At 39.4% G+C, this 25,107-nt stretch overlaps 4 protein-coding genes across 8 annotated transcripts in view; all 4 read right to left on the minus strand.

The window, feature by feature from the left end:
• Nucleotides 1–1,215: 1,215 nt before the first annotated feature.
• On the minus strand, nt 1,216–7,215 carry dhrs13a.2 (dehydrogenase/reductase (SDR family) member 13a, tandem duplicate 2). Its single transcript, XM_055207971.2, has 5 exons — nt 6,951–7,215; nt 6,658–6,776; nt 4,988–5,111; nt 2,010–2,336; nt 1,216–1,695 (listed from the first exon to the last, which is right to left on the minus strand). The coding sequence occupies exons 1-5, from the start codon at nt 7,075–7,077 to the stop codon at nt 1,436–1,438; spliced, it is 957 nt and encodes a 318-aa protein (XP_055063946.1). The 5' UTR covers nt 7,078–7,215; the 3' UTR covers nt 1,216–1,435.
• A 1,678-nt stretch (nt 7,216–8,893) lies between these two features.
• On the minus strand, nt 8,894–11,630 carry dhrs13a.1 (dehydrogenase/reductase (SDR family) member 13a, tandem duplicate 1). The gene is made up of 5 exons (XM_055207970.2): nt 11,336–11,630; nt 11,030–11,148; nt 9,810–9,933; nt 9,379–9,705; nt 8,894–9,284 (listed from the first exon to the last, which is right to left on the minus strand). The coding sequence occupies exons 1-5, from the start codon at nt 11,460–11,462 to the stop codon at nt 9,025–9,027; spliced, it is 957 nt and encodes a 318-aa protein (XP_055063945.2). The 5' UTR covers nt 11,463–11,630; the 3' UTR covers nt 8,894–9,024.
• Nucleotides 11,631–11,844: 214 nt separating this feature from the next.
• On the minus strand, nt 11,845–19,933 carry phf12a (PHD finger protein 12a). Of its 2 annotated transcripts, none has more exons than XM_073874456.1 (15): nt 19,473–19,933; nt 19,021–19,198; nt 18,043–18,115; nt 17,530–17,953; nt 17,328–17,448; nt 17,103–17,232; nt 16,854–17,018; nt 16,621–16,764; nt 15,987–16,527; nt 15,814–15,912; nt 15,597–15,740; nt 15,427–15,525; nt 15,262–15,344; nt 15,028–15,166; nt 11,845–12,789 (listed from the first exon to the last, which is right to left on the minus strand). In XM_073874456.1, the coding sequence occupies exons 1-15, from the start codon at nt 19,537–19,539 to the stop codon at nt 12,437–12,439; spliced, it is 2,760 nt and encodes a 919-aa protein (XP_073730557.1). In that variant the 5' UTR covers nt 19,540–19,933; the 3' UTR covers nt 11,845–12,436. The 2 variants fall into 2 exon arrangements, with proteins under 2 accessions (XP_073730557.1, XP_073730556.1); XM_073874455.1 differs by having other exon boundaries at nt 17,100–17,232.
• Nucleotides 19,934–21,245: 1,312 nt separating this feature from the next.
• Nucleotides 21,246–25,107, minus strand: part of sez6a (seizure related 6 homolog a) — a 50,026-nt gene continuing 46,164 nt past the window's right edge. For 2 of the 4 annotated variants that reach the window (XM_055207967.2, XM_073874454.1), the window contains exons 11-16: nt 24,607–24,801; nt 23,926–24,117; nt 23,452–23,646; nt 22,787–22,822; nt 22,539–22,641; nt 21,246–22,402 (exon numbers count right to left, since the gene is read on the minus strand). In XM_055207967.2, the coding sequence (XP_055063942.2) occupies nt 22,240–22,402; nt 22,539–22,641; nt 22,787–22,822; nt 23,452–23,646; nt 23,926–24,117; nt 24,607–24,801 (884 nt within the window). In that variant the 3' untranslated portion in view covers nt 21,246–22,239. The remainder of the gene's footprint in view (nt 22,403–22,538; nt 22,642–22,786; nt 22,823–23,451; nt 23,647–23,925; nt 24,118–24,606; nt 24,802–25,107) is intronic. The other 2 variants (XM_073874453.1, XM_073874452.1) reach the window with 2 other exon arrangements.

The following is a 25,107-nucleotide window of genomic DNA, read 5'->3' on the forward strand; positions in this document are numbered from 1 at the left end:
ATTAAATTCAAAGTGTTCTTAAGAGTGCTTAGTTATATATAAAGGTACTTACACTACATGTATATATAAAGCAGGTTAAACCTGCTTGGTACGTGAATCAGTATTTAATTTGTGGAGTCATTCTAAACTTTTCATGTTTGTCATTTCATTTTTAAAATTCCAGTTTTTCTTTCCATGAAAATTCACTCACTTTTCCCATTGCATATTTTCTTTCTTTGACAGAAATCTATATATTATAGTAAGTGAAGAGCGTGCACTTATGAGATATAGATGTTATCAAAGGTAAAGTGATAGTTCATCTTCGTTTACTCACCCTCAAGTTGTTCCAAACCCGTATAAATGTATATGCTTTGCTGAACACAAATGATATTTTACAAACAGATCTGGGGCACCATTCACCTCCACAGTATTATTTTTTTATTTTATTGAAGTCAATGGTGCCCTAGACCTGCTTGGTTACAACCAGTCTTTAAAATATCTTCCTTATTGTATTTAGCAGATTTTTTTTTAAAAAGTTTGGAACAACAAGGGTGAGTAAGGATGACTAAATTTTCATTTTTCAGTGAAATATCACTTTAAGAAATGTACGATCCAGTTTGCTCAGGATGGTGCTTGCAGATTTCAGTCATCAGATCTTGTTTTTTCCTTATCCATAGTGTTTCAAATTTTACATGTGCATACATACTTAACATTAGTAAGTTCGATCATTCGACACATCTTGAGAAATGCCTTTTAGAAACCAGCTCAAACACCTTAAGACGATCGGTTTTCAAGCTGAACCTGGAGGTATGTAGGTCTGGAAAAACCTGTATGAGATGCAATCTACAGTAAAATTGGTTTTAGTGCATCATTCGCTCGACCTGAATTTACCCAACCAGCATGACGAAGTCACAAAGACGTATCCTCGGGTGAGACACAAAATTTAGAGCTGGGAATTTTTTTGGATTGTTACACCCTATTGCAACATTTCGTTCTCTCTTACACTAATTTTCTTTTGAGACTGGCAAAGAGTAAATGTTCATATTGCTCAATTGATTTGAGCTTTGATTTCATCATGTCAAACATACTTCTCCTGTACAGCTCAGTGGTAAAGCATGTCATTATCAGTTCAAAATGTAATGGGTGTGAACACATTCACAGATGAAGTCTCTTCGTATAAAAGCCTCTGCTGAATGTCATAATCTAATACACTCAATGATAAAAAGTAGAAAAATAGTGATTCATTACATACTTTAATACATTAAAAAAACACCACAACACATATGTAACTATACAAGTAAAAGAAACACTGTAAGCTTGGGAAATAATTGCGTCCATCAATAGAAACTTCCAGGGTCGGCTTCACTACTTCATACTTGAATTTTCTTTAAGTGTAAGATTTCGTCAAACACCACAAAGGGTCTCCATCCACCAGAAATTAAACAGTCTTGTGGGTTCAAGAAAGTCCACAGAGTCTCTCGCTCACATCCCAAAGCTTCTTGGCCACCGCGTCATCTTTGGCTTTGGCACAGACTTCTTCCACAGCACAACAGGAGAAATAACGTCCACTCAGATGTTCGATTCCTTCCTGAACGGCACAATGTAGGGTCGTCTGCGCTCCGGTCTTTGGATCCAGGAAAAGAAGTCTAGCAATCGGCTCAATGAACACCTTTTGCCAGAGACTCACGTGTCGGGAGAGCTCCGTCTTTACGACACCTGCCCGGTGGTAAAAAGGTGGAAACACAAAAAAAAAACATTTTAAAAGAAATTTCTACAAAAACTTGTATCTGCCACCATACTTGAAGTTTCTGTGATAAACTACATGGTGATAAATAAACTTCAGATCTTAAACCCAACAAATCATAGGACAATACTTCAATCAACACATTCAGGAATGTTTAGGAAATGTCTCTGAACATTCCAGACGAAGACACAAGTCTAGATATTCTTGATACTGAACATTCAAGCAAACACGTGTGTGATCTAAGATAAAGACATCCTGTAAATGTGCTAAAAGCTTTAAATGTTACCTGGATGAACACTGTAGCAGGTCACATTCGAACCCTTCAGTCTTTTGGCCAGCTCGTGAGTGAACAGGACATTGCATAATTTGCTGTTGCAATATGCCTGGAAAAACTGCCAGCTGTATCTCCCTGATCCCAGATCTTTAGTGGCATTGAGAGAATCAAAGTCAATCTTGCCCCAGCGATAAGCCATGGAGGCCAGCGTGACGATTCGGGCCGCAGGACTCTCCTTTAGACGATTCAGCAGAAGACACGTGAGCAGAAAATGGCCAAGATGATTGACGCCAAATTCTATGCCAAAGCCATCTGCGGTTCGACCATCCGCCACGAGACCTACAAATAAAAGGCCATACAACATTTTCTTTATGTGGTGTGGGGCTGTAGATCCTTATGTTGGGCCAGAGTATTATAAATCACTTTGTTTTCTATCTGCTTTTTGCAGCACATGACCCACAAACATTTATGCTTAGCAGCTCTCTTAAAATATGGTTTAAAACTGGCATCTACCACACAGTGTCCACCACATTGCTTTTAATCATGCTTTTAAAAGGGACACTCCCCTTTTTTTTTAAAATATGCTTGTTTTCCAGCTCCCCTAGAGTTAAACATTTGATTCTTACTGTTTTGGAATCCATTCAGATGATCTCCGTGTCTGGCGCCACCACCTCCAGCATATCTTAGCACAATCCATCGAATCCGATTAGGCCATTAGCATCACGCCCAAAAAATAACCAAAGTGTTTTGATATTTTTTCTATCCAAAACCCGACTCCTCCGTAGTTACATCGTGCACTAAGACCGACAGAAAATTAAGTTGCAATTTTCTAGGCAGATATGTCTAGGAACTATACTCTCATTCTGGCTTAATAATCAAGGACAACAATGGCAACTTTTAATTTTCCGTCGGTCTTAGTACACGATGCAACAACAGAAGAGTCAAGTCCCAAATAGGAAAAATATCAAAACACCTTGTTTGTTTGTTTTTGGCACAATGCTAATGGTCTAATCAGATTCAATGGATTATGCCAAGCCATGCCAAAAGTTGTACCGCCAGACCCGGAGATCAGCTGAATGGATTCCAAAACAGCAAAAACCAAAAGCTTAACTCCAGGGGAGCTGGAAAAGGAGAGTATATTTTCAGAAAAAGTGGAGTGTCCCTTTAAGTCATTACTCTTAGACCCCACATTTTCAGTCTGGTCCAGTAAAGAAATGGTCACAGTGAGAGACCAGTATGTGAATAAAATTTGGTAAATTTACCACTTTTAATTTTTAAATGCACCCCCCCCAGTTGTCGTCATATTGTTGTCTCAATTACAAAAAATTTTTTTTTAAAGGTGCAGTGTGTAATTTTTAGAAGGATCTCTTGACAGAAATCCAAAATAATATACAAAACTATATAATCAGGGGTGTATAAAGACATTTCATAATGACCAGTTATGTGTTTATTAACTTAGAACCTAGAGACCTTTTTATCTACATACACAGAGGGTCCCCTTACATGGAAGTCGCCATTTTGTGCCGCCATGTTTCTACAGAAGCCCTACGGAAGTCCGGTGGCGGCTACCATAGCTTTTCTATGCGTTTCAAAAGCGAGGGGTGAGCAGCGGACTGAGCCCTGGGTTGCAATTTGCAACCTCACCACTAGATGCCGCTAAAATTAACACACTGCACCTTTAAATCCTTTATGCCAGTGGGATTTAATGATGTTCTATTGGTCCCCATTCACCTGTTAACATCTCACCATCAAAACCAAACACAAAGAACCACCAAAGACCATTACAGTTTCCATTAAAGGGGTCATGACATTGGGAATCAATTTTGCCTTGATCTATTGAAATATAACAGGTCTTGGTATTAATACATCCTGCAAGTTTTATCATCACACTCTCATTATCAAAAACAAAAGCATGTGTGTAATCATTTGTCTGTAAAAACTGCCGCGAAATAACTGTTTTTGTGACGTATGCATTGATATATTAATTTTCATATGACCTGCTTGCTCCAGGTCTGCAGCCTTCCCCTTTTCTGCCCAAGAGAAAGACACAGCACATCATCGTATCATCGCCTTCGCACACTGGCATTCAATGAACCCGATACCCACACTGGCTTAAAATGATATGACTTTGTTCGCATGTGATTCATTTAAATGCTTCCTTTAGTGGTAAAAACTTTGTGAGATTGTTTGTCAGTCTGTGACGTGAATAAACACACAATGTGCTTAAAAGACCATTTGTAGTAAAGCTGCGTAGTAGCCGCAGCATGCAGGCTGTCAATCATAGAAGTGGGCCAAACACCAAGCCAGGCCAAACGCTCTTAAAGGGGAAACACACAAATCAGACTGTTTCAATGAGAGGACGGAAAAAAGTGGTGAAAAGGTAATAAATTCCTTAAATGTGTATGTTTTTCGGCAATTTTTTTTTATTATAAGTAAACCTCTGAGAACATAAAATTAAAAAAAAAAATGTCATGACCCCTTTAAATCCAATAAAATTCTTGTCATAATCCCTTAAGGGGTGTGCACACGAAAGCTTTAACGCCGGCGGATGGGGTATGTTTCCAATGGAAGCGCGGCGCATCCAGCAGAAGGCCATTTTTTCCCGCTGAAAGTCGGAGCTCGTGGATTTTCCATGCTCAGTGCTGAGAATTGAAAAATATTCAACTTTGGGGGAAACGCTCCCCTCGTCAAAGTCAGTTCTCACACGGCGGTCCAATTACAATGGAGAAAGGGGGGAATAAACATCACAACCAACCATCGCATAATTTAACGAATGACAAACAGAGCAGAAGTAATCAAGTAAACAAAGCGGTCAGCTGAAAAAAGTTGGCAGTCGGCTGAAAAAGCTGCCAGTTGGCATCCGCCTGGCGTTTTCAGTCGCGTTTAAAAGCTTTGGTGTGCACAGCCCCTTAGAAAGTCTGTGTTCATTTGTATTGGTATTTTTCAGCGGGTTTATGTTTAATTGACCCCAGGTTTGAACTTTTGCTTACCTGCGTTGTTAATGAGCAGATCAAGCCTGGACTCAGATTTTAGAAATGTCTCAGCGAAAGATCGTATGGATTTAAGGCTCCCGAGATCAAGCTCCATAAACACGACATCATTGCTGCCTGTAGCCTGAAAAACAAATATGAAAATGTATCAATACTTGTATGGAAAAACATATTTAAATGTTTCTGGTCATAATTGCATTTTTACTATTAAGAATTAAAGGGATAGTTCACCCAAAAATGAAAATAATGTCATTAATGACTCAACCTCATGTCGTTCCAAACTCGCAAGACCTCCCTTCATCCTCGGAACACAGTTCAAGATGCCCTAGATTTAGTCCGAGGGCTTGTTGACCCTCCACTAAAAATCTACGCACGGTATACTGTCCATGTCCAGAAAGGTAATAAAACCACCATCAAAGTAGTCCATGTGACATCAGTAGGTGAGAATGTTTTGAAGCATCGAAAATACATTTTTATTCAGCATTGTCTTCTCTTCCTAAAAGTCACGTGACTGGATGACGTTTTATCCTCAGACATGTTTGCGAAGTTTTTTTTTCAAACTTACAGCGTGTTTCTCCCTTAGACTGTAATCGAAGCCCGGGCGCACCATATAACACGTCAGCCGCGTCGTACGTCATTATTTAAATGCTGAATAAAGTCGTAACCTTTGCTATTTTTGGACCAAAATGTATTTCGATGTTTCAACACATTCTAACTGACCCAGTGATCAGTATAGCGTACATAGATTTTCAATGAAGGGTCAACAAGCTCTCAGACTAAATATAAAACATCTTAAACTGTGTTCCGAAGATGAACGGAGGTCTTACAAGTTTGGAACGACATGAGGTTGAGTCATTAATGACATTATTTTCATTTTTGGGTTAACTATCCCTTTAAATTCATGAACTTACTATTATTTTATCTTGACCAGTATTCATTTGCTGTAACTTAACTGAAATAAGTTAAGCTAATTCAACTTAAAATTACAGCAACTGATCCCAAGTATAAGAGGCTTTCCTTGCCAATAATGTCTGGATAACACAATCTCTTTTGATTTAAAATATTGTACTATTACCTCCAAGAAACACACACTGTATACGTTGCCACTCCAAAGTAAGTTATAAGGGGCTTTCCTTGTTTGGAAAATATGTCTCCTTCAGCTAAAAATATTAATGCCTAGGGCGGTGGATGTGATAGTATACCCACCAATATCAGTCAATGTTTGGAATGACTTATCACAAAAGAAGAGGAAATACTATGTTTCAGTCTCATATCTTCTGTTAATGCCATCTTTTCACAATAGGTTTTTATCGACATTTAGAAAACAAAGCTAAAGTTTTGCACAAATCTGTAATGGAAATGCAGCTAGTGTTTCTTGAAATTAAAGTGCTTACCTTACTACCAACAATTTTTTTATATTATATTTTAACTTTTGTTGATTCACAGTGTTTTACTACAAGTTTAATAATGTTCCCCCAATAAAATGATTTAACGTTAGAATGCAATTGTAGACCTAAAATGCAATTATAGACCTAAAAGTTAAATGCAATTGTAGACCTCTCTACTTAAAAATTAAATCCAATTATGACAAACACAGGGGACATTAAATGACAATTTGTCTTGCCATACTCCCTTCAATCAAACACACAATAGTAAGATTTTGTGTTTACCATCTTGATGTCGTTTATTGCGGCTTCGGCCTTCTGACGGTTTCTACAAGCCAGAATCACTCTCATACCACGAGCAGCCAGATTCAGAGCCGTGGCCTTACCGATACCTGTATTTCCACCTGAAACAACAAAACAAACACCAGAATAAAAACACGAGCCACGGACAAATGATCACGGCTGTGGCCATATATAAATAAGAAGAAAGTCGGCGCGACAAACGCACGTGACGTGACCACCGAATCATTTCAACAGTCGAGTTACATTGACTTTGTAAACTAAATCTAAGCCCTCACCTGTAATTATAACCGTTTTCCCGGTCATATCAGCGGTTGCTTTACATTTGGACTTCTTAAACAGGGTCTCCACCAACACGGCATAAAGACCTCCGACGAGAGCGGCGGCGACGATGAGGTGAATCATGATTGTGAACTGGTGCACGAGACAGCGAGCGGTTCTTATGCGCTTGCATCCGAGTCGGAGCCTGATAAACCGGTCTACGGTTTCTCTATCACGCCATGCGCTGATTGCGCTCTCACCGGACCGGTTTGCGCGTGCTCGTACCAACAATAGGCTGCCAATGACGTTTTGATTTACTGCAAGATATTTTCAACTAAATGTAAACTAAATTGGTCACCCTCACAATAGAATAAAAATAAAAACCTACACGGTTACATTGCTTACCTTGTTGCACTTTAAATGTGAGATGCATTTTGCACTAAATATTTTTTTAAATCCCTTATACTTTAACCAATAGTAAAACCATGATTTTCAATACGCCAATATGGTTAATACTCTTTTAAAATATTATAAAATTATATAATTGTTATAAAGTGCACGTGGTTTTACAGGGTTTCCACGGGTCCTTGAAAGTTTGTGAATCTGGGGGGGGGGGGGGGTTAAGGCCCTGGGAAGTTTTTGAAAATATACATACATAGATACAGGTCATTGAAAGGGCTTGAATCGATTTTATGCAAGAAGATTATGTAAAAAAATTCATATTATTCCCTGTGTAATGTAGGATAATATCATAAAAATTCTAGACTTTTTAAACACACATGCTAAATTGTTCACTTTAAATTCTTATATCTTCTGTATGCGAATGTTAATTCCTACCAAAATGCTTTTTGCATAGTTGTGTTTGACACATAAAAACATCTCTGGTTACGTATATCTGTTGTTCCCTGAGAAGGGAACGAGACGCTGCGTCTCCCTTGCCATACTTCCTGCGTCCCTGTAACGCCGTCTTTGGAAATATTTCAGATAGCGATATACTTCCTGGCCTCCTGGAATTTGATATACACATTCAGATGCACTTACCCCTGGAGGCGTCCCCAAAGTGTCACCGCAGTGACGCAGCGCGAGTTCCCTCAAAAGGGAACTCTAAAAATGTATCTTAAAAGGTAACACAATGTAACCTTGCTCTCATTTGAAATGTGTCTCCACATTTAGTCCTTGAATTTGAGGGTATTAAACCTGGAAAGTTCTTGTAAGGTACTTGAATTTGAAGTTAACTAAGGTGTGGGAACCCTGGTTTTACTTTGTTTATTTTGCATGCACATACATATCCGATAACACCATAATTACTCACTTCCAAACTATTTTCAGTATCACATTAGTAATTCAGTTAAAATGAATTGTTGGCACTCTTTGATTGTAAACAAGAAATAGTGCATGATGTCTCTGCACCGCTAAGATGTCATATTTAGAGAGGGAGAGGTGCCATTCGTCACAGTAAAGACCTCACCTACTGTGTTACGTCTTGACTCTGGTATGACAACAACCACTTGTTGTATTGGGAAACTGACTAAACCAAATCTATCTATCTATGTACAAATGTCTTAACCAACAGTCATTATAAACAATTTTGCACTTGTTCATGCAACATTTATCAAAAGAGACTTGTATAGATAGTACACAAACAACAACAATTGTCTAGCCAAAATGATTTTGTTCATAAATGTATTTTGAGAAATACACTTAGCAATCCTACAAAAATATTTAAGAAACAAAAAGATTGTTATAATTAAACTTTATAAAAGGTCTTTTGTTTGTATAAGTGGTTTTGAAAAGAAACCACTTGGTTTTTGTAGGTGTTCCTTTGTGTGTTCTCAGGTAAGATTGCGTCTTTAAAGACGGGTTTACAAAGAATAACAAATAGCTGTATTGGGAGGTTGTTTGGAAAGCCCTTATATGGAGATGTACTCATTTATGAGAATAGCTGTTGTGAAACAGGAAGAACATTTGTATGAGAACTTTATTTTTAGCACACAAATAATTATTTATGAATGAAACATAATGTTTTTTTATTGAAGATGTACACCGGTGCCCCTGAATTTGTGCAAATGCAATTCACTATGGTGGTACATATTATGCTAAACCACAGAGGCTCTCGCTGACTTCCCAAAGTTTTTTAGCTACGGCATCATCCCTGGCTTTAGCAGGAACCTTTCCCACATCACACTGGGAAAAGTAGCATCCGCTCAGAGGCTCCAGACCCTCCTGAAGTGCACAATAAAGAGATGTCTGAGCTCCAGATTGCACATCCGTATAGAAAAGAAACATAGCTGGGATCATGATCAGCCTCCAAAGTAAGCTGCAGTTATTGTTGATGTCAGTTTTGATGGCTCCTACAAAATAAGTTTGTGTTAGAAAACCAAATCACAACCTCATAAACATATATTTCAGGTCTACTTCATCATGTTTTAACTTTAGACCACTGACCTGGATGAAGACTGTAGCAGGTAACGTTAGTGCCTTTCAGTCTCTTGGCCAGCTCGTGAGTGAAGAGCATATTGCAAAGTTTGCTGTGACCGTACAGCTTCAACAAGACCATCGATGAATTTCCCAACCCCAAATCTTTATGAGTGTTGATGCAGTTAAAGTCAACGTTCCCCCACAAATGAGCCAGTGAAGCGACAGTGACAACTCTGCTGGGACCGGACTCTTTTAGTCGATCCAACAGGAGCGAGGTTAAAAGGAAGTGACCGAGGTGGTTGACACCGAAGATCATTCCAAAGCCATCTTCAGTTTTGCCACCTGCTAAAAGACCTATAAACAAAAAGTAATAACATTAAAATTGTGACAGTTTTAAAAAATATTGCAGACATGATAGTATGTGTGTATTATGCCAAAAAGGAATATTTCTCAGCTACCAGCATTGTTGATGAGGATATCCAATCTGGATTCTTTCTTGAGAAAGTTATCAGCGAATGATCTCACAGACTGCAGGCTTGCCAGATCCAAGTGCATATAAAACACATCATTGTTTCCAGTTTCCTATACGTGCACATCAAATCAAACATATTAATCAATACAGCATGCAAAAGTTATTTTACGTGCACAATGCATTTCAAAATACTATACAGAATATGCAAAAATAATCTGTTGGTTTCAATTGAACATCACGTACCACAATTAAAAATATGAATAGATTTATTAAAGATAGATTAAAAACAATATACGCTATTTAATAAAAACAAAGAAAATTAGCATGTTTATCTTAATTGCTGGCAACACGTTAAAACAGTAGCAAAATCGTATTTTGGCTAGAAGGGATACAGTTATGACAAATCTCATGAAATCTTACCGGATGAGCGCTATTTTCATCCTAACCCTAAACCCAACACTGGATTTAGGTCGTAGCTGTATATTATCTAACCAGAACCTATGTTTTTCATCCTAATCCCCAACCTAACCCTAAAGCAAACTAGCGAGATTTGGCCGTAGCTGTATCCCCTCTAGCCAGAACCCCCTTGCAGCTTTTTCATACAACAAGACCAAGTCCTATCTACTTGAATGGGGTAAGTTACTGGCTACAGTCAACCTATTTAACCTGATGCCAACTGTACCATAAATTTACTTTATTAAACTTAAATTATGCTAAAAACACCTAATTCGGCGAAACTTGACGTTTCTTTGTGGGAGGGGCTGTGTACTGACTTGTCAACACAGGTCAGTACAGAGCCCCTCCCACAAAGAAACGTCAAGTCTTTAACGATTGGCTCTTTACTGGAAGGCGGGACTTTCTTCGCTAGCGTGTGGTGCAAGCCCAATCCGAAGGCTGCAGCCTCCAGAGGTCGCAATTCCGTCATCAAACGTTCTTATTTTAAAATATTAACGATTATAAAGTTGACTATTATTCTAAGTTTATCTATAATGGTGGTAATATGCTTATTACTTGTGAATGTAATGCTCAGGTAACTTAAATAAATTAGGTTTGATGACGTATGCAGCCTGCATATGCGACCTTCGCAGGCTACAGCCTTCGGATTGAGAACGGCCATAGAGGGCTCTGTGGTATGGCCTCAGTCTGAGCATTGCACGAGAACTTTTCCATAGTAATAAACACTGTTAACATATTCTTTGGTCTCACCCTTTTGATGTCTGCGGCCGCAGACAGGCCTTTGCTTTCGTTTCTGCAGGCTAAAATCACCCGAGCTCCTCTCCTCGCCAGGTCCAGAGCTGTAACTTTACCAATACCCGTGTTTGCTCCTAAAACACAATATGCGTCTCCTCATATTTTTTTTTATCGGAATGCATGATCTTCATTGTTAAGTGGCGCATGCGCAACACGCCTGCATACGAGGTACGAAACGAACGACTAAAGTTGTTTGCAAAGTAACATGTATTTAAAAATAAATGTGATAAGAATAAATAAGTGCAAGAATTGAACTCCTACCCGTCACAATGACAGTTTTCCCGTGCAGTTTGGCTGTGCTTTTACATTTGGGTATTTTCAAAACCGTGACGCACAGCAGCAGGTAAATAGCGACGAGTCCTCCGCAAATAAATAAAACCGCGAGCATCGTATTCAAATTGTCGTAGCGGTATAAGTTATATTTAAGAAAATCCCACTAAAAATGAAAGTTATCTGGAGCAAAAGCAAACCCGCCCTATTTCAGTCAAGATTACAAAACTCGTCCAACTGCTGTATTGATAAATGCACTGTTGAAAGAGCCCGCCCCGAGATTACGTAATATTCATGGCCCTGGTCCCATCATCACAGCAAATCCAAAGGGATTTTTCACGCACCAGTCACTTGACAGTATGCTCTGACGTGTTATACTGGACATTTCAATAAAACCCCACCTAACTTGAATATTAGCAAAGTAATACTTTTTTTTTTTACTAAAAAAAAACATTACTAATCTGAGCTATAACCAAGTTAGAATGAACGTGACTCCAGGCTAGTGGATTTCTTAAGCATGTTATTTAAAATCTGTTTTGTATTTACATCCTTTACATGAGAATCTGGTGAAAACTGTATTTACAGAGCACATGAAACAGCACATACAAATCTGGACATGAACTCAATGGCGCACTACAGAAATAATACAAACGTGTTGCACTTAAATCACGTGGATCTCTGGTTATTCACATCAATAGATACATATTTACATGAGTGACTTTACATGAGCTGAGCTAAAGGAACCTCAGATGTGACTATACTCCAGATAGAGTACATAAATAAAAGCTTCAATTTCATGATAAAAAAACAAATTGCATGATAATATAAAAAAATATTGTTACTGGCACAAAATATAACATGTTTTCTTTACACAAGCATAGACGATGATAATGATAGTCTCCCTTTAAAAATGCACGTTATTGAAATAAACACAAAATCTACGTGCAACCTGCTAAGAGTTTTAGAAATTATATATATATATATATTTACACATATATAAAAATGTAATCTCATGCAAGTGTATAAACAATTAAATAATAAGGGAACCGATCATGTACAAGTTGCTGCAGAGGCAGGTAGGTGCTTTAGGATTTAAGCTACAAGGTTGTGTTGAAGTGGAGTAGCAGCTTTGCTCAGTTGCTCCCCCTGTTGGCTAGGTGCGGGAGTGAGGCTGCAGGTGTTGATCTCTGCTTTGGGCGGCTTGTTGGCAAACTCTGTGATGCTGAAGATAAACTGCAAGCAGCCAAGTTTGACGTGGCTCCCGTGATGGAGGAGTGCAGTACCCTCCCATCCTGCACCGCTGCCTCCGATCAGACTGGAGCCACTGTTCTTACAGTTACAAGGGGTAATGGGAGCATCCTGGGACTGGCAGCTCATAACTCTATCCTCTGCCACAGAGGTCACATCCATCCCGGACACTTCCTGCTCCTTCTTCCTGCAGCGACCTGCAAGTACACTTGAATTAATGACCGTATAGTATGAAAGGAAATTTGTAATATACATTGAATGAGTTTAATTTTATACGCATCACTTTAATTATCTCTGAAAAACATTTACATTAAATTATAAAATACTTAATTTTTGCTCAAATATTTAATATTAAGAATACTTTGCTTAGTCAAATGTTTAGTGCAATTGTATGTACTTATGTAATCAAATGAGTCAAGATAATACCAGTATATTTATACTAGAAATGGTTATATCATGACTCATCATAGGGATGGGCAGTATATCAAGTTTTGGTAATATATATATATATATATATATTTTTACGGATATATGCCAAAAAATGTACACAGAGGTCAGACATAAGCTTTCCAACCAGCTCGCATGATGTACATCTGTACATTTTGAAGCAGGTAGGAAACCCCGGTCATCATACGCCGTTTTAATAAAAGTGATTGTGACATGTCCCATGAGGCTTTCACTTGACATATTTATCATACACCACTATCATCCCAAAATGAATTTTGCCCAGAAGGTCATGTTAAACCCATTGCATTGCACAACACTACACAAGCTGTCCTCTGTATACTGCACATTTTACCAAAGGCATTAGGTCATCTTAGCACAGTTAAAGCCCAGAGTATAGTCTGTTTTTTTATGTTTACACAAAGGTACGCACAGGGTTGCCTTGCAAAGTATAGTTTATTAGACTTGTATGTGTATTCAGACGTATTATGACAAAATGCAATGCATCTCCTGGGCCAGGGCGTGAAAGTGCAACAAATTATGACTGAATTTTCATTTTTGGGTGAACTATTAATGCGATGCAGTCAAAAATTTGGGTGCACCTAACTTTTGTGCTGGTACACCCAAGAAAAAAAGTTAGGTGCACCAGTGCAACAAGGTAGTGTAGAGCCCTGTCCTGGGCTACATACTACATTCTCCTGAAGGCACATGCACGACCTACGAGTACAATGCACGCTGGGTTAAAAAAAAAATTGCATAACGTACAATGTACACGGACCCTTGCATATGCATTAAGGATGTATTGCGGAATTAAATTTTCCCGGTACCACCGTGGTCACATGATTCGGTAAAACATTAGGTCTTCCGGGCAGTGGAGGGACGCGGGAACTACAATTCCCATAATCCCATGCATGCCACTCTGATGCCTCTTTACAAGCGGAGCGAAAATGGCGGAAGCAAAAGAAACGCGAATTTTAAATCTGATGTTTGGAAAAAGTTTGCGTTCGCTGTGACAAGAAACGAGAAAGGACAAAATATGATGGACATACAAAAAACGAGTGAGTAAATCCGTGAATGAGGAGAGTGTGTATGCCGTTTCTCAATTAGAAGGCAGCCTCCTTAGGTGGCATATGCAGGCTGCATCCGTCATTACACGCCTGGTGTATTTAAGTTAACTGAGTATTACATTCGCAAGTCATAAGCGTGTGTTACAACAATATACGATTAAATAATGAATAATAGTCAACTTGAAAAATTTTAATATTCTGAAATAACACGGTCTTCATGACGTACGCAGCCTACAAATGCGACCTATGGAGGCTGCAGACTTCCGATTGGGAAACGCGCCCCTGTATTGAGTGAGCTGACCTCAGCTCTAGGTCCAGCTACAATAAGTAACGTTAAGCTGCTATTTTCATTTTTACTGTGTTGTTTTTGTTTTCAGGAATTGACCCATCTTTAAACCCATCTTCTTTTCTTGATTCTACAATCACAACCGTTGCTTTCAAAGGAGTACCAAGCATTAGCATTAATAATAATAATAAATAAAAAACTAGGTCAATTGAGGGAGTGACTAAATTCTTAAAACCTGACTGATTGGGAATTGTTTCAAGTTGACAAACTAAACTGAAACTTTATTTTTTTATTTTATTACATGGTCTAATTATTTTTGTCCTTTTTATGAAAATTGTAAACACTACACTACACTTTGTACATTGTAATGTTCAGTCTTGTTTAATAAACACTTAAGACAGTTTTTCCAAGTCTTCATTTGTTTTTCCCTCCTGTAAATCCTTCAATAATTACCGTACCGTGGGCATCATAACGAAATATTACTGTACCGTGAATTTTTGATACCGTTACATCCCTAATATGCTGTGGACCATACTGTGGCTTTGAAAGTAACACGATAGTATGTTATTGTGATTAACAAATACTGCGGTTTAGTATCCAAAAGCTTCCAATTAATGGAAAAATAAATAAATACTTACGAATGATGTTCTGTACTTTGGTGAGCAGGTTGCTGGATGGGTTCTGGCTTGTCTTCTCAGAGAAGTCACAGGAATATAATACATTGTCAACCGTCGTCCCATGTTCGCTATAGTTCAGCAGTTCATACTGCTTTGTATTCTAAAAAAAAAATTAGAAAAAAATCCATCACTCAGAAGTAAATAAACCCCCCTCCTTTATGTCCAGATCAATCTTAAACATTTAAATGATCATACCTCATCATAAAAAATACAGGCATGTTTCCCTGAAACGTAGTTACAATGACCGTAGTTTGTAAGGCACACGTCCATATCAGCACCTGTGGAGAAAAAAAAGGCAAATTTACAATACTGCAGGGTTGAAATATGTTCTCCTGATGTTTGTCACAGGATAATTCTCACCCGTCCCAATGTACAGACTCCTATAGCACATACGAACAGCTGCACCCTTTCCAGACACAGAACAAAGTGAAGCTCTCGCCTGCACCTCCCTATTTTTTGCTGCACAGAGATGTTCAATTATAAACACGTTTACTCACAAACTGTGCAAAACAGAGATCAGAGATCAATACCTTCGCTGTGTTTTTTATGAGGAAGTGACACAGACAGGGGAGAATTACTCGGAACGGAAGAGGACTTTGAATCGAAGAGCTGCTGAATCCGCTGCCAGGCTAAGAGCTTTATAAACCTCTCATCCAATGAGCTGAGTTCCACTTCTGTAACAAAGAGAGTTAAAATAATCAGAAAGCTGCAGCCAGGAGGCTTTAAGGAAACCTAAATGTCACACACCTCCGTTTCCCTGCATGGTGTCTTTTAACCGGCTTGACAGTTCTGACACGCTAGGAAGTTCTGTGCAGGAAAACACATCTTTAACCGAATTGAAGCCATCTGAGAAAAGAAAGATGATGTTCAGTATATCTCTCTTATCTTGTTTTTAAAGATTTACACAGGTACGTTCTTACCACAGGAAGAGGGTGACGATCTCTGGTGGCCTGAACCGGTGTCTGCCGTCGATTTTAGTGACTTAACCGCATGTGCTTCTGTACTTACATACGATACAAAGAGTTTCGAGGGGGCTGGATTTTTCACATGGTCACATGATGGAGTAGTGGGCTCGGATTTAAAAGAGGCAGGAGGAGGGACATCTGTGGCTGTACAAGATTTTAAACTAGAATCCTCAGTCTTGATGGCAGCACCTGAGCTGGAGTGGTTAGGCGGAGCGGGGGTTTCATCTTGGGTTTTAACAGGACCCTGAATCCTATTGGGCTGAACTAATCGGTCTACGTGGCCGTTTGTGGTCCGACAATTCTGACACAGTCCGTCTGTACATAAGCTACAAACCGTTTTGTTCCCGAGGTTTTGCGTGTCCTGTGAGCGGGTGGGTTGGGAGTCTTTGCACAGCGTTGCATCATGTTGTTCCGAATCCCGGGGTGAAGATGATGTTGGCCTATTCCATAAATGCCTCATGATGCTGCACTGCAGCGAAACGACATCTTTGAGCCACTGCACCAAAGCATAAAGCACAGAGCTTATTCACAAAACGTACTACAATAAGTCATTATAGAAAAGATACTGTTTTAAAAAAATTAGACGAACCTCACGCTGTTCATCTTCACTGGCTATGTGTTGCGGGACAATCGGTTCTGGAATGCCAGTACAGATCAGTTCCCCCTCACGGATCCCTGCGGTGGCCGTCAGGACGGGTGGGTTCTGGTACTGAGACTTAATGGCATCCGGAACCTATAAAAAGTCAAGGGATAACCTAAATGAGTTAACATCTCCAGTGTCAATCCACGGTGTCATATGTTGAATTTAAGAAGATGGAAGACCTTTAGAGTCCTCCTGCTTTGAGCGTGACCCAGCTGTCGTATTGGGGGGTGCTGGCGGTGCACCCGCTGCAGGAAGTCTAGCTTGACTGCATGCTGGGATATGCAGTCCTGAAACTGGTCGAATAGCTGGCAGCGGTTGCTAAAGGTTAGGCTCCTCTGGTTCAGCTGTGAGGAACAGAAACAATGTATTTGTAGCTCAGTGCATTGCTGTGTAAACTTGAAAATGTTTGTAAGAGGCTTCCTTACTACCAGGTGCTGGATGTGGTTGGGACACATCCACCTGCCTGTAGGGTAGGCAGTGAGAGGCGGGTCCAAACAGTCCATGTGAAACAAGAGAGGGCAGTAATCACACTGGATCAATGGAGCCAGCCTGCAGCTCCTGGAAGAAAGAGAGAGAAAATGAGACTTTATTTTTCCTAAACTTTTATGATGAATATGAGCGCTGTAAATGTCTTACAACACAAAACATTGTACCTGTTGCATGTGTAGCAAACTTTAACCGGCAGTGGAACGAGTCCACAATGGTCCAACTCGTGCTGTGGCCGTTTCGCGTTCCTCCCCGACAACTCGTCTTTCCGTCGTCTTTTGCTAGTGCCTGCGAGAAATAAAATGCATACCATCTCAAAATCACTGACAACCTGTAATTTCTCTAAGATTAACTGGATCTGTCCTGTGCCTGGAAGTGCAGTCGTGCATGTAAAATCGTTCGGGAGCTGGAACTGCGTGGGGTTCCTTTGCATGGCAGCTGCGATTAGGAGGTCGAAAGGTCTCTTAAGGGTTGTTGAGGTGTTGGAAAGCTCCGTTTCAGAACCCTGTGCCTCGTCTTCCACGTCCAGCAGATCTTCTTCCATGTCGTTCTGCTCCGATGGTGTGGGCGTGTCGGTGGAGGAAGTGTTGGAGTTGGGGGTCGCCGGTCGGCTGCTTGGTCGCCTCTCCAGGAGTCGAACCTGAGCGACAGCGGCCCGTAGCCCAATGCCGCCCGAACCTACAGTAGGGTCTAGACGTAGCGTCCCGCACTCCTGTTCTGGGGCTGGAGACGGCAACTGTTTCAACTGTCGGTCCAGAAGACCATTTATCTGCTCTTTCTTTTGTTCCCTCTTCTATAAGAGAGTCAAATTAAAATATAAGTACATTTAAAATTAAAGTATATACAAAATATTTGCTGCATAACAAACAGGAGGACACCAACCTTCTTACGAACAGAGCAGCGATGACACATCCAGTCACCAGGTGGCAGCATTTCTCTGCTCAATGGCGGGTTACTGAGGAAATGTAAACAAAGTCAGAGGTTAAACTGCAGGCTTCAACTTACACAGTTACACAATGGCATAAACAGCAACTGAATATAACAATTGAACATACGAGTAAGTAAACCGCAGACGGGATATATAAACCTCACAATGCATGTTTAATATAAGAAAACGTGATGCACATTACTTTCGGTGTGACAGCTTCTCAGACAGGCCCACTTTTCTAATGCAACCTGCTCTATGCCCGAAAACCATTTTTTGTCTTCCAGTCTACTTGTGGGTTTCAAAACAACACTTTGATGTTCAGCCCAGCTCTCAGATTCGATAGTGTCAAACATACACGAAATCCTTTTAGCTCCGAGACACAGAACAGAATAAACAATGAGAAAATATGCTTGCATTCACATTTACATTGATGAACGTGCAATTCAAGCTACGCACATGTGTTTCCAAGGTAGTCGAACCCATGACCTTGGTGCTGCAAGTGCAATGCTCACTAAGCAACATACGCATGTATGCATGTACATATGTATGAATGAAACTCTAAACTTCAACATAAATTTAATTCTGATGATAAAGCAATTCACACTAGGCCCATTATTACATATAAAAACAACCAATGAGGCCAATGAGAAACATTAAAAAAAGCCTTAAAATAATTCCTATCCTCGCTCTTCACACTGAAGTTTACGTCAAGACCTTAAAGTCCAGCAACACTTGTGCATTTGACAGGTACGTCTATCCAAAATAGGTTTATATTTCAGTACTGCGTGTTTCCAAGGATTTGAACCCACAACCTAAGGTGCGAATGCAATGCTCTACCAAGCGAGCTACAGTAACACTGCTTCAACAAGAAACCGTTTTAAGCAGCAGCTTCCATAGGCATCACCTACAAACCAATGTAAGATGACACACACCAGCACTGTAAATGGAAAGCAGCGGGGCAGTGGTCACAGCATAGCAGGTCTCCTCCCTCCCGGCAACTGTCGCAGGTGTCGTGATTGGTGGCCCTGCCGGCTCTCCTGGTACTCCTGTCCGGTTTCCTTCTCTTCTCCCCGTCCTCAGATTTGGGCGGTGCCAGGAGAGTCTGGATTTTCTGAACGAGAGATTCAGAAAGCCATTAGTGAACATCTGCGCGCGTCTGGCATCATCGCCTCCGTACGCGCGCTCGAGCCTTTGTTGGGCCCTGGGCGCGCGCCGTACGATACAACGGAAATTCCGGTTTGAGTTCACGGTGAAATGACAGCCGTTGGTAAGTGCATGTATTTCAAGCTAACGGCTAAGTAACAAGGAGACTGTTAACCGCTAAACATGTCGTTATAGGTGCACGTGAGGAGATAATTAAACGTGTCTGTGTTTGTGTGTCTTATCTCCATCAGCCCGCCGGAGGTGTCCAGATCGTACATGATTGTTGGGGTCTCCATTTCACCCCACATCAACACCGGCCCCGGTGATTCGGTTCCGACTCTTTCAGTCGTTGGACGCCGTTTACCGGGTGTTTTTAGACTCCTGTCAGGCGAGCGGAGTCTCTGACGTCTAATATAATCGCCTCAGAATTCCCGCCGTGCGTCTCGTCGCTCCGCGCGGGCTCTCCGTTAATCGAGCTGGCGCGCGGAGGCCTCTATCTCCGGTGCTGTGCGAGACTCTGGCCCGGTAAGAGACAGAATAACAAAAACACGGAACCGTTCATTGAACCCATGATGCGAGAACGTCAAACATCTAGCGCCCCAAAGAACAACTCCTCCGAGGAGCTGGCAGCAGCGAAAAAGCGCCGTTTTAACCCGGTGAACAGCGGATTTAACGGAGGAGCGTCTCTGTTGTGATGAAGAAACGCTCGCGCGAACTGACGCACGAACCCTTGTGCGCATGCGTAGAGCGCAGTCAGTGGAGTTTGAACTTGGAATCGATTCGTTTGAACGGTTCGTCTCAATGAACCGTTACGATACGTAATTTTCAGTTTGCTGTTAAATTTTTGCAGAAAAATAAACATTTACGTGAGTAATACTTTATTACTATGCTTTCCTGTTAAACGTATGTTATACACTCGTTTATTCTAAATAGCTCTCAACTATTTACTTTCTAAAATTTCTAAATATTTATCTTTATTATTAAACGTAGAAATAGCTTAATTTTTGTTACATAGTTATTGTATTGTTTGTGGTTCCACCGTGTTACTAACTACAAAAGTATTACCCTCAGTTTTTGTTCTTCTAACCTAATTTGTCTGAACGAATCATTTAAAAGAGTCAATTCAAAACACCGATTCATTCGCGAATCAGACATCACTACACGACCAGTCAGCAGAGGAGCCATCTTGCGCTTTTTCTCCGTTTAATATCTTCTCTGTTAATAGAATCAGTGTGTGCACCCGTAACGTGCCGTTTCTGTGAAATTTTGGACATTTGTTTAACACATTAACCGATAAGAGTTTTAAACAGAGATGGTCATCCCGTTTGTTTACATGTTCGAGCTTCTTTGTATTGTGGTATTTTCTGGCTTCTGATTAGCTCGTGTCGTGACCGTATATGAACCAATACGTGATAGGGAGGAAATGAAGCAAAATTTGAAGATGGATGGATGCAAATATTAAACATTCCTTATGGTACAGTTTTATAGCATATATATTTTATAGCAAGACTAAGTTAGTTATAAACTTTTAATTAGAGATTATTGACATTATAGGGACATTCATTAATTTATTCATGAATTAATGCATTTGTTCATTCATTCATTCATTCATTCATTTAATCATACAATCATTCATAATTTGGACTATATAAATACATTTATTCGTGTTTATTTACATATATTTTCATTATTTATAATCTAAATAATAAAATTCTAATCTTAGATTTTAAAGAACGTAAATATGCTAAAAATGGTTCTTTGCAGTGATGTCATAGACCACTTTGGTTCCCCCCACAAACTTTCAAAGTTTCTTAAAATAACAATTTCTTACATTTTTAGTCTTTTGCAACAAAAACAGTTGTGAATGTTACCATACAACCCAACAAAGACAATTTAGGAACCTTTATTTTTAAGGGAATACTAATGTGATAGGGTGCTTATACCATAAGAAGCAAAAGATTGAGTGTTTATTAGAACTACATCTAATATTGCATAATAAACACACAACAGACTCTTGTTGTCTAAAGTCTTTATTTACAAAGATTTCTGCAAAGAACCTCCCATGCAATAACACCAGTGTGTTATAATCCAACAAAGACATGAGTTTGTCATCATCACTAGTGAGTCCCATGGGTTTTGCTGCATGTGAGGGAAAACCGTTTTCACATTTGCCCAACAAGAATCTAGTGCTTCATGATATTGTCCAACTTCAAAGTGTAAGTCTTGTTGTTTTTTACCAGAGAAAAGGCTACAAGATGGGCCTCTGCCTCCAATGTTCTGACTAAAGTCCTCTTGAGAAACTGTACAGTGGTCCAGCAGAATGAAGAAAAGTTGAGATGTTATCTATTCGGCGAGGTGTGACAAATGGACTCTACATAGACACCTCATATTGCCTTGCATCCTGAAAGATAAACAAATTATTACAGGACCACAGACTTGTGATCGCTTGCCTGTCAGAACAGTGTAAAGCTGTATGGGTGTACTTGAAACACATGAACAAAGCATTGTATCATAATGTTAGTTATGGCAAGGTCTCATAAATGTAATTTCTAATGTGCAAACAAATGCAAGTCCTTGTCATTTAAATAAAAAATGATAAAAATTAAAATTATGTTTGAATGAAATTGTGTTGTCCAAGAGAGTTATGAAGAATCATTAAACACAAGACATACAAATAAATACTTATAAGTTAAATAGTTATAAGTTTGCTATGATATAATTAGTATTTAATAAATTTTTGGTGCCATTATGATACTGGAATTATTATCACAAAGTATTTTCAGATACTAATAAACAGAAACATACATAAATACTAATGACTTACATGATAGCAAAAATGAATTACATTACATTTATACATTTCTCAGACACTTAAAACCTCCAGTGCATTCAATCCATACATTTATTTATATTAGTTTGTGTTATCAGTCAGATGATGTAATGGCAGACAATGTGACAAAATGGCTCCCTCTGCTGGTGGTGAATGACAGAATGGCAGGTAGGGTAGATCAGGACAGGACGATGGTGTTGTGTGAGCCCACATCTCTCAAGTTCATGTCATCCATACTTACTCCTGTCTCATAAACGGGGTTGTCAAATGCAGATTCTTCAGTCACGTTGTCGTAAGGTGGAGAAGAAGAGCCAGGAAGTCGAAAGGTCTTGCTTTGAGTTCTAGAGACAAAGAAAACAACCTTATAAAAAACAAGCAAATATCATGTACATAAAACTATACCATCTCTCTTTGGACCTACTGTAGAGAGATGATTTCCAATATACATCACTATTTAAAACCAAAATTGCAACTTACATCGAGACGCAGAGGAAAACGCCCAGGAGAAGTATTAGCACTACTGCGACAGGAATCAGAACTGCGATGGCAATATTCACACCAAATTCTGCTCCAGCAGCTACTGTATAAAGTAAAAATTACACAGGGTTAAAATGAGATCTACACAATAAATCATAACAACTCATGAGGTTTATGGATGGTGGAAACTTTACATTAATCTATATATGGATAATACTAAATATGAGAATTTAAAAAAAAGATGTCACCATTTTGTTTGTGTTCATCTATGATTCCAGATGAGGCTGCAAAACAGCAATAACAAGAAACGCTAAAAATAAATGATTAATAAAACATCAGCACTGACAAACAGTGTAAAAAAACAAGATCTACATTGCACGCATTAATGGAGATTATTATGCATGCACTTGTAATTGAAAGTCCATTTTACCTAAATGCTTCTAATAAATTTTCCACTGGGCAAACATCATCTGAAATAGCTTTCAATTCATGAATTCATTAGGAAAATGTATTATCTGTGCTTGCCTTATGCTTACAAAACAAACCTTTACTTTTCAAACGGTACAGAACATAATTTAAAGTGATAGTTCACCAAAAATGACAATTCTGTCATTATTTTATTATTTTCTCATCCTTATGTTGTTCCTGTTTGAACTTATTTTTTTTTTGATGAACACAAAAGAAGATATTTTGATAAATGATGGTATAAGCACACAGCTGATTGTAACCATTGACTTCCATAGTAGGAAAAACAAATAAGATGGAATTCAATTGGGCAACGTCAACTGTGTGCTTACCATCATTTATCAAAATATTTTCATCATTTTATCACAATACTTCCATAATATTTGTTTTCCTACTATGGAAGTCAATGGAAGCAAAAAGACATTCATTTTAAGAGTGCAGTTCTTACCTCTGCACATAGGGGGCACACTGCTCCACTGTGATGGATGTCCAGGGAGACAGTGGATGGTGGATTCACCCCGGAGCTCATAGCCTGCACGGCAGGTGAAACTCAAAGACTCTCCTGCCTGGAAAAAAGCTTTCTCTGAACTCTGGATAGCTGTGGACGGGGCGCCCGGATTACTGCAGGGTTCGTATCGTTCAGCTAGAGCAAAACGTAAAGACATCGGTTCAACATCTGAATACAAACACAGCACAACATGTATCTATCATGTAACTATAAATATCAATATTCATAAATATTGAGTTCATCCAAAGTCCACTAGGTGGCAGTAAAATGTAGAATCTGAATGAGTGTGCAATTGGAAAAAACAATGTATAGGTTGTTTTAGCTTCAGAGCTGGATCAAACTTTATAAAACAATATAGCATTAAGGCAGCGCAGATAAGTGTGAATGTCAAGGATCATCTACTTATATACTTACGAACACATTTGGGCAGTCTTTCACTCCACTTCGGGTCTGCAGTATTTCGGCTGTAGCACGTGAGCACTCCAGGGCCAGAAAGCGAGTAACCTTTATTACAAATATATTCCACTGAAGACCCCACAGTGAAACGAGAACCGGTCACAGTTCTGTGGCTGTTCTGCACCAGCCCTGGATCCTCACATGACATAACTGAACAAACGTAACAAAAAAATTAAACTGTTAAAATGAAAATGTTAAATGACTTAACACAACTTTGAGTAAAAACACCAAAAAACTGCATGAACACTCAAAAGCCTTACATTTATTTAACAAGCACCTAACTTTAGCAACTTTTAACAGCGTTTATAAGCTTATTGACCCACTGGAGCAATAAATGCTTGTTTTCATGTCATTATGTTGATGGAATTGAAGTAAATTGGCATCTATTATAACATTAAGCTGTTTTTACCTAATTTCACCAGTAGGTGGCAGCTGAACTGCTTTAATTCTATGCAGCAGGTTTTCCATTTTTGCATTCGGCAGACAGTAATATCCAAAGTGCATTTTATCAGATATGTTCCCTATGGATCAAACCCATGACCTTTAGTGCTGCTAACACAACAGCGCATCAAAACGTTTCCAGTGTCAATTAAACACTAATGATCTGCCGTGACCTTTAAGGGCGTCATTAGCTCTCACTTTTCTCACAGATGGGTACGTCTCCACTCCACGTTAGATCCCACTGGCACATTAGGATCTCCGAACCCTGCAGACGAAACCCTGGGTAGCACTGGTAGGTGATCACGGTTCCGTGGGTCATGTCAGGATGAGATGTGCTCTTCCAGCCATTGGGGATTTCGGGAAGCTCTGCGCAGGTGTCGTTACGTGGCACTTCTGGTATTCGGAAGACAGAGAGAGAAAAATATGGAAAAATGTGTTATTTAGATTTGGCATGTTTACTGTTTAGTTTTGCATGTAAATGGTGCTGCTGTGAGAGAATAGCTAAGAGTCGGTGCCAGTGACTGGCATCGCCAAGCAGCTTGGCATTTCTATGGCACTAGAGGCTCATCACCCCCTCTCCAAACATGTTTCATTTTTATTTTGGGGAAAATACAGTTGGCCAGGAGATTTCTGTGTTTTCAGTCAATTTATTTATATATCATGCACTCTTAGAAAAAAGGTACAAGAAGGTACAAAATG

This window comes from Misgurnus anguillicaudatus, chromosome 12 (assembly GCF_027580225.2).
Source record: "Misgurnus anguillicaudatus chromosome 12, ASM2758022v2, whole genome shotgun sequence".
NCBI classification, from domain to species: domain Eukaryota; kingdom Metazoa; phylum Chordata; class Actinopteri; order Cypriniformes; family Cobitidae; genus Misgurnus; species Misgurnus anguillicaudatus.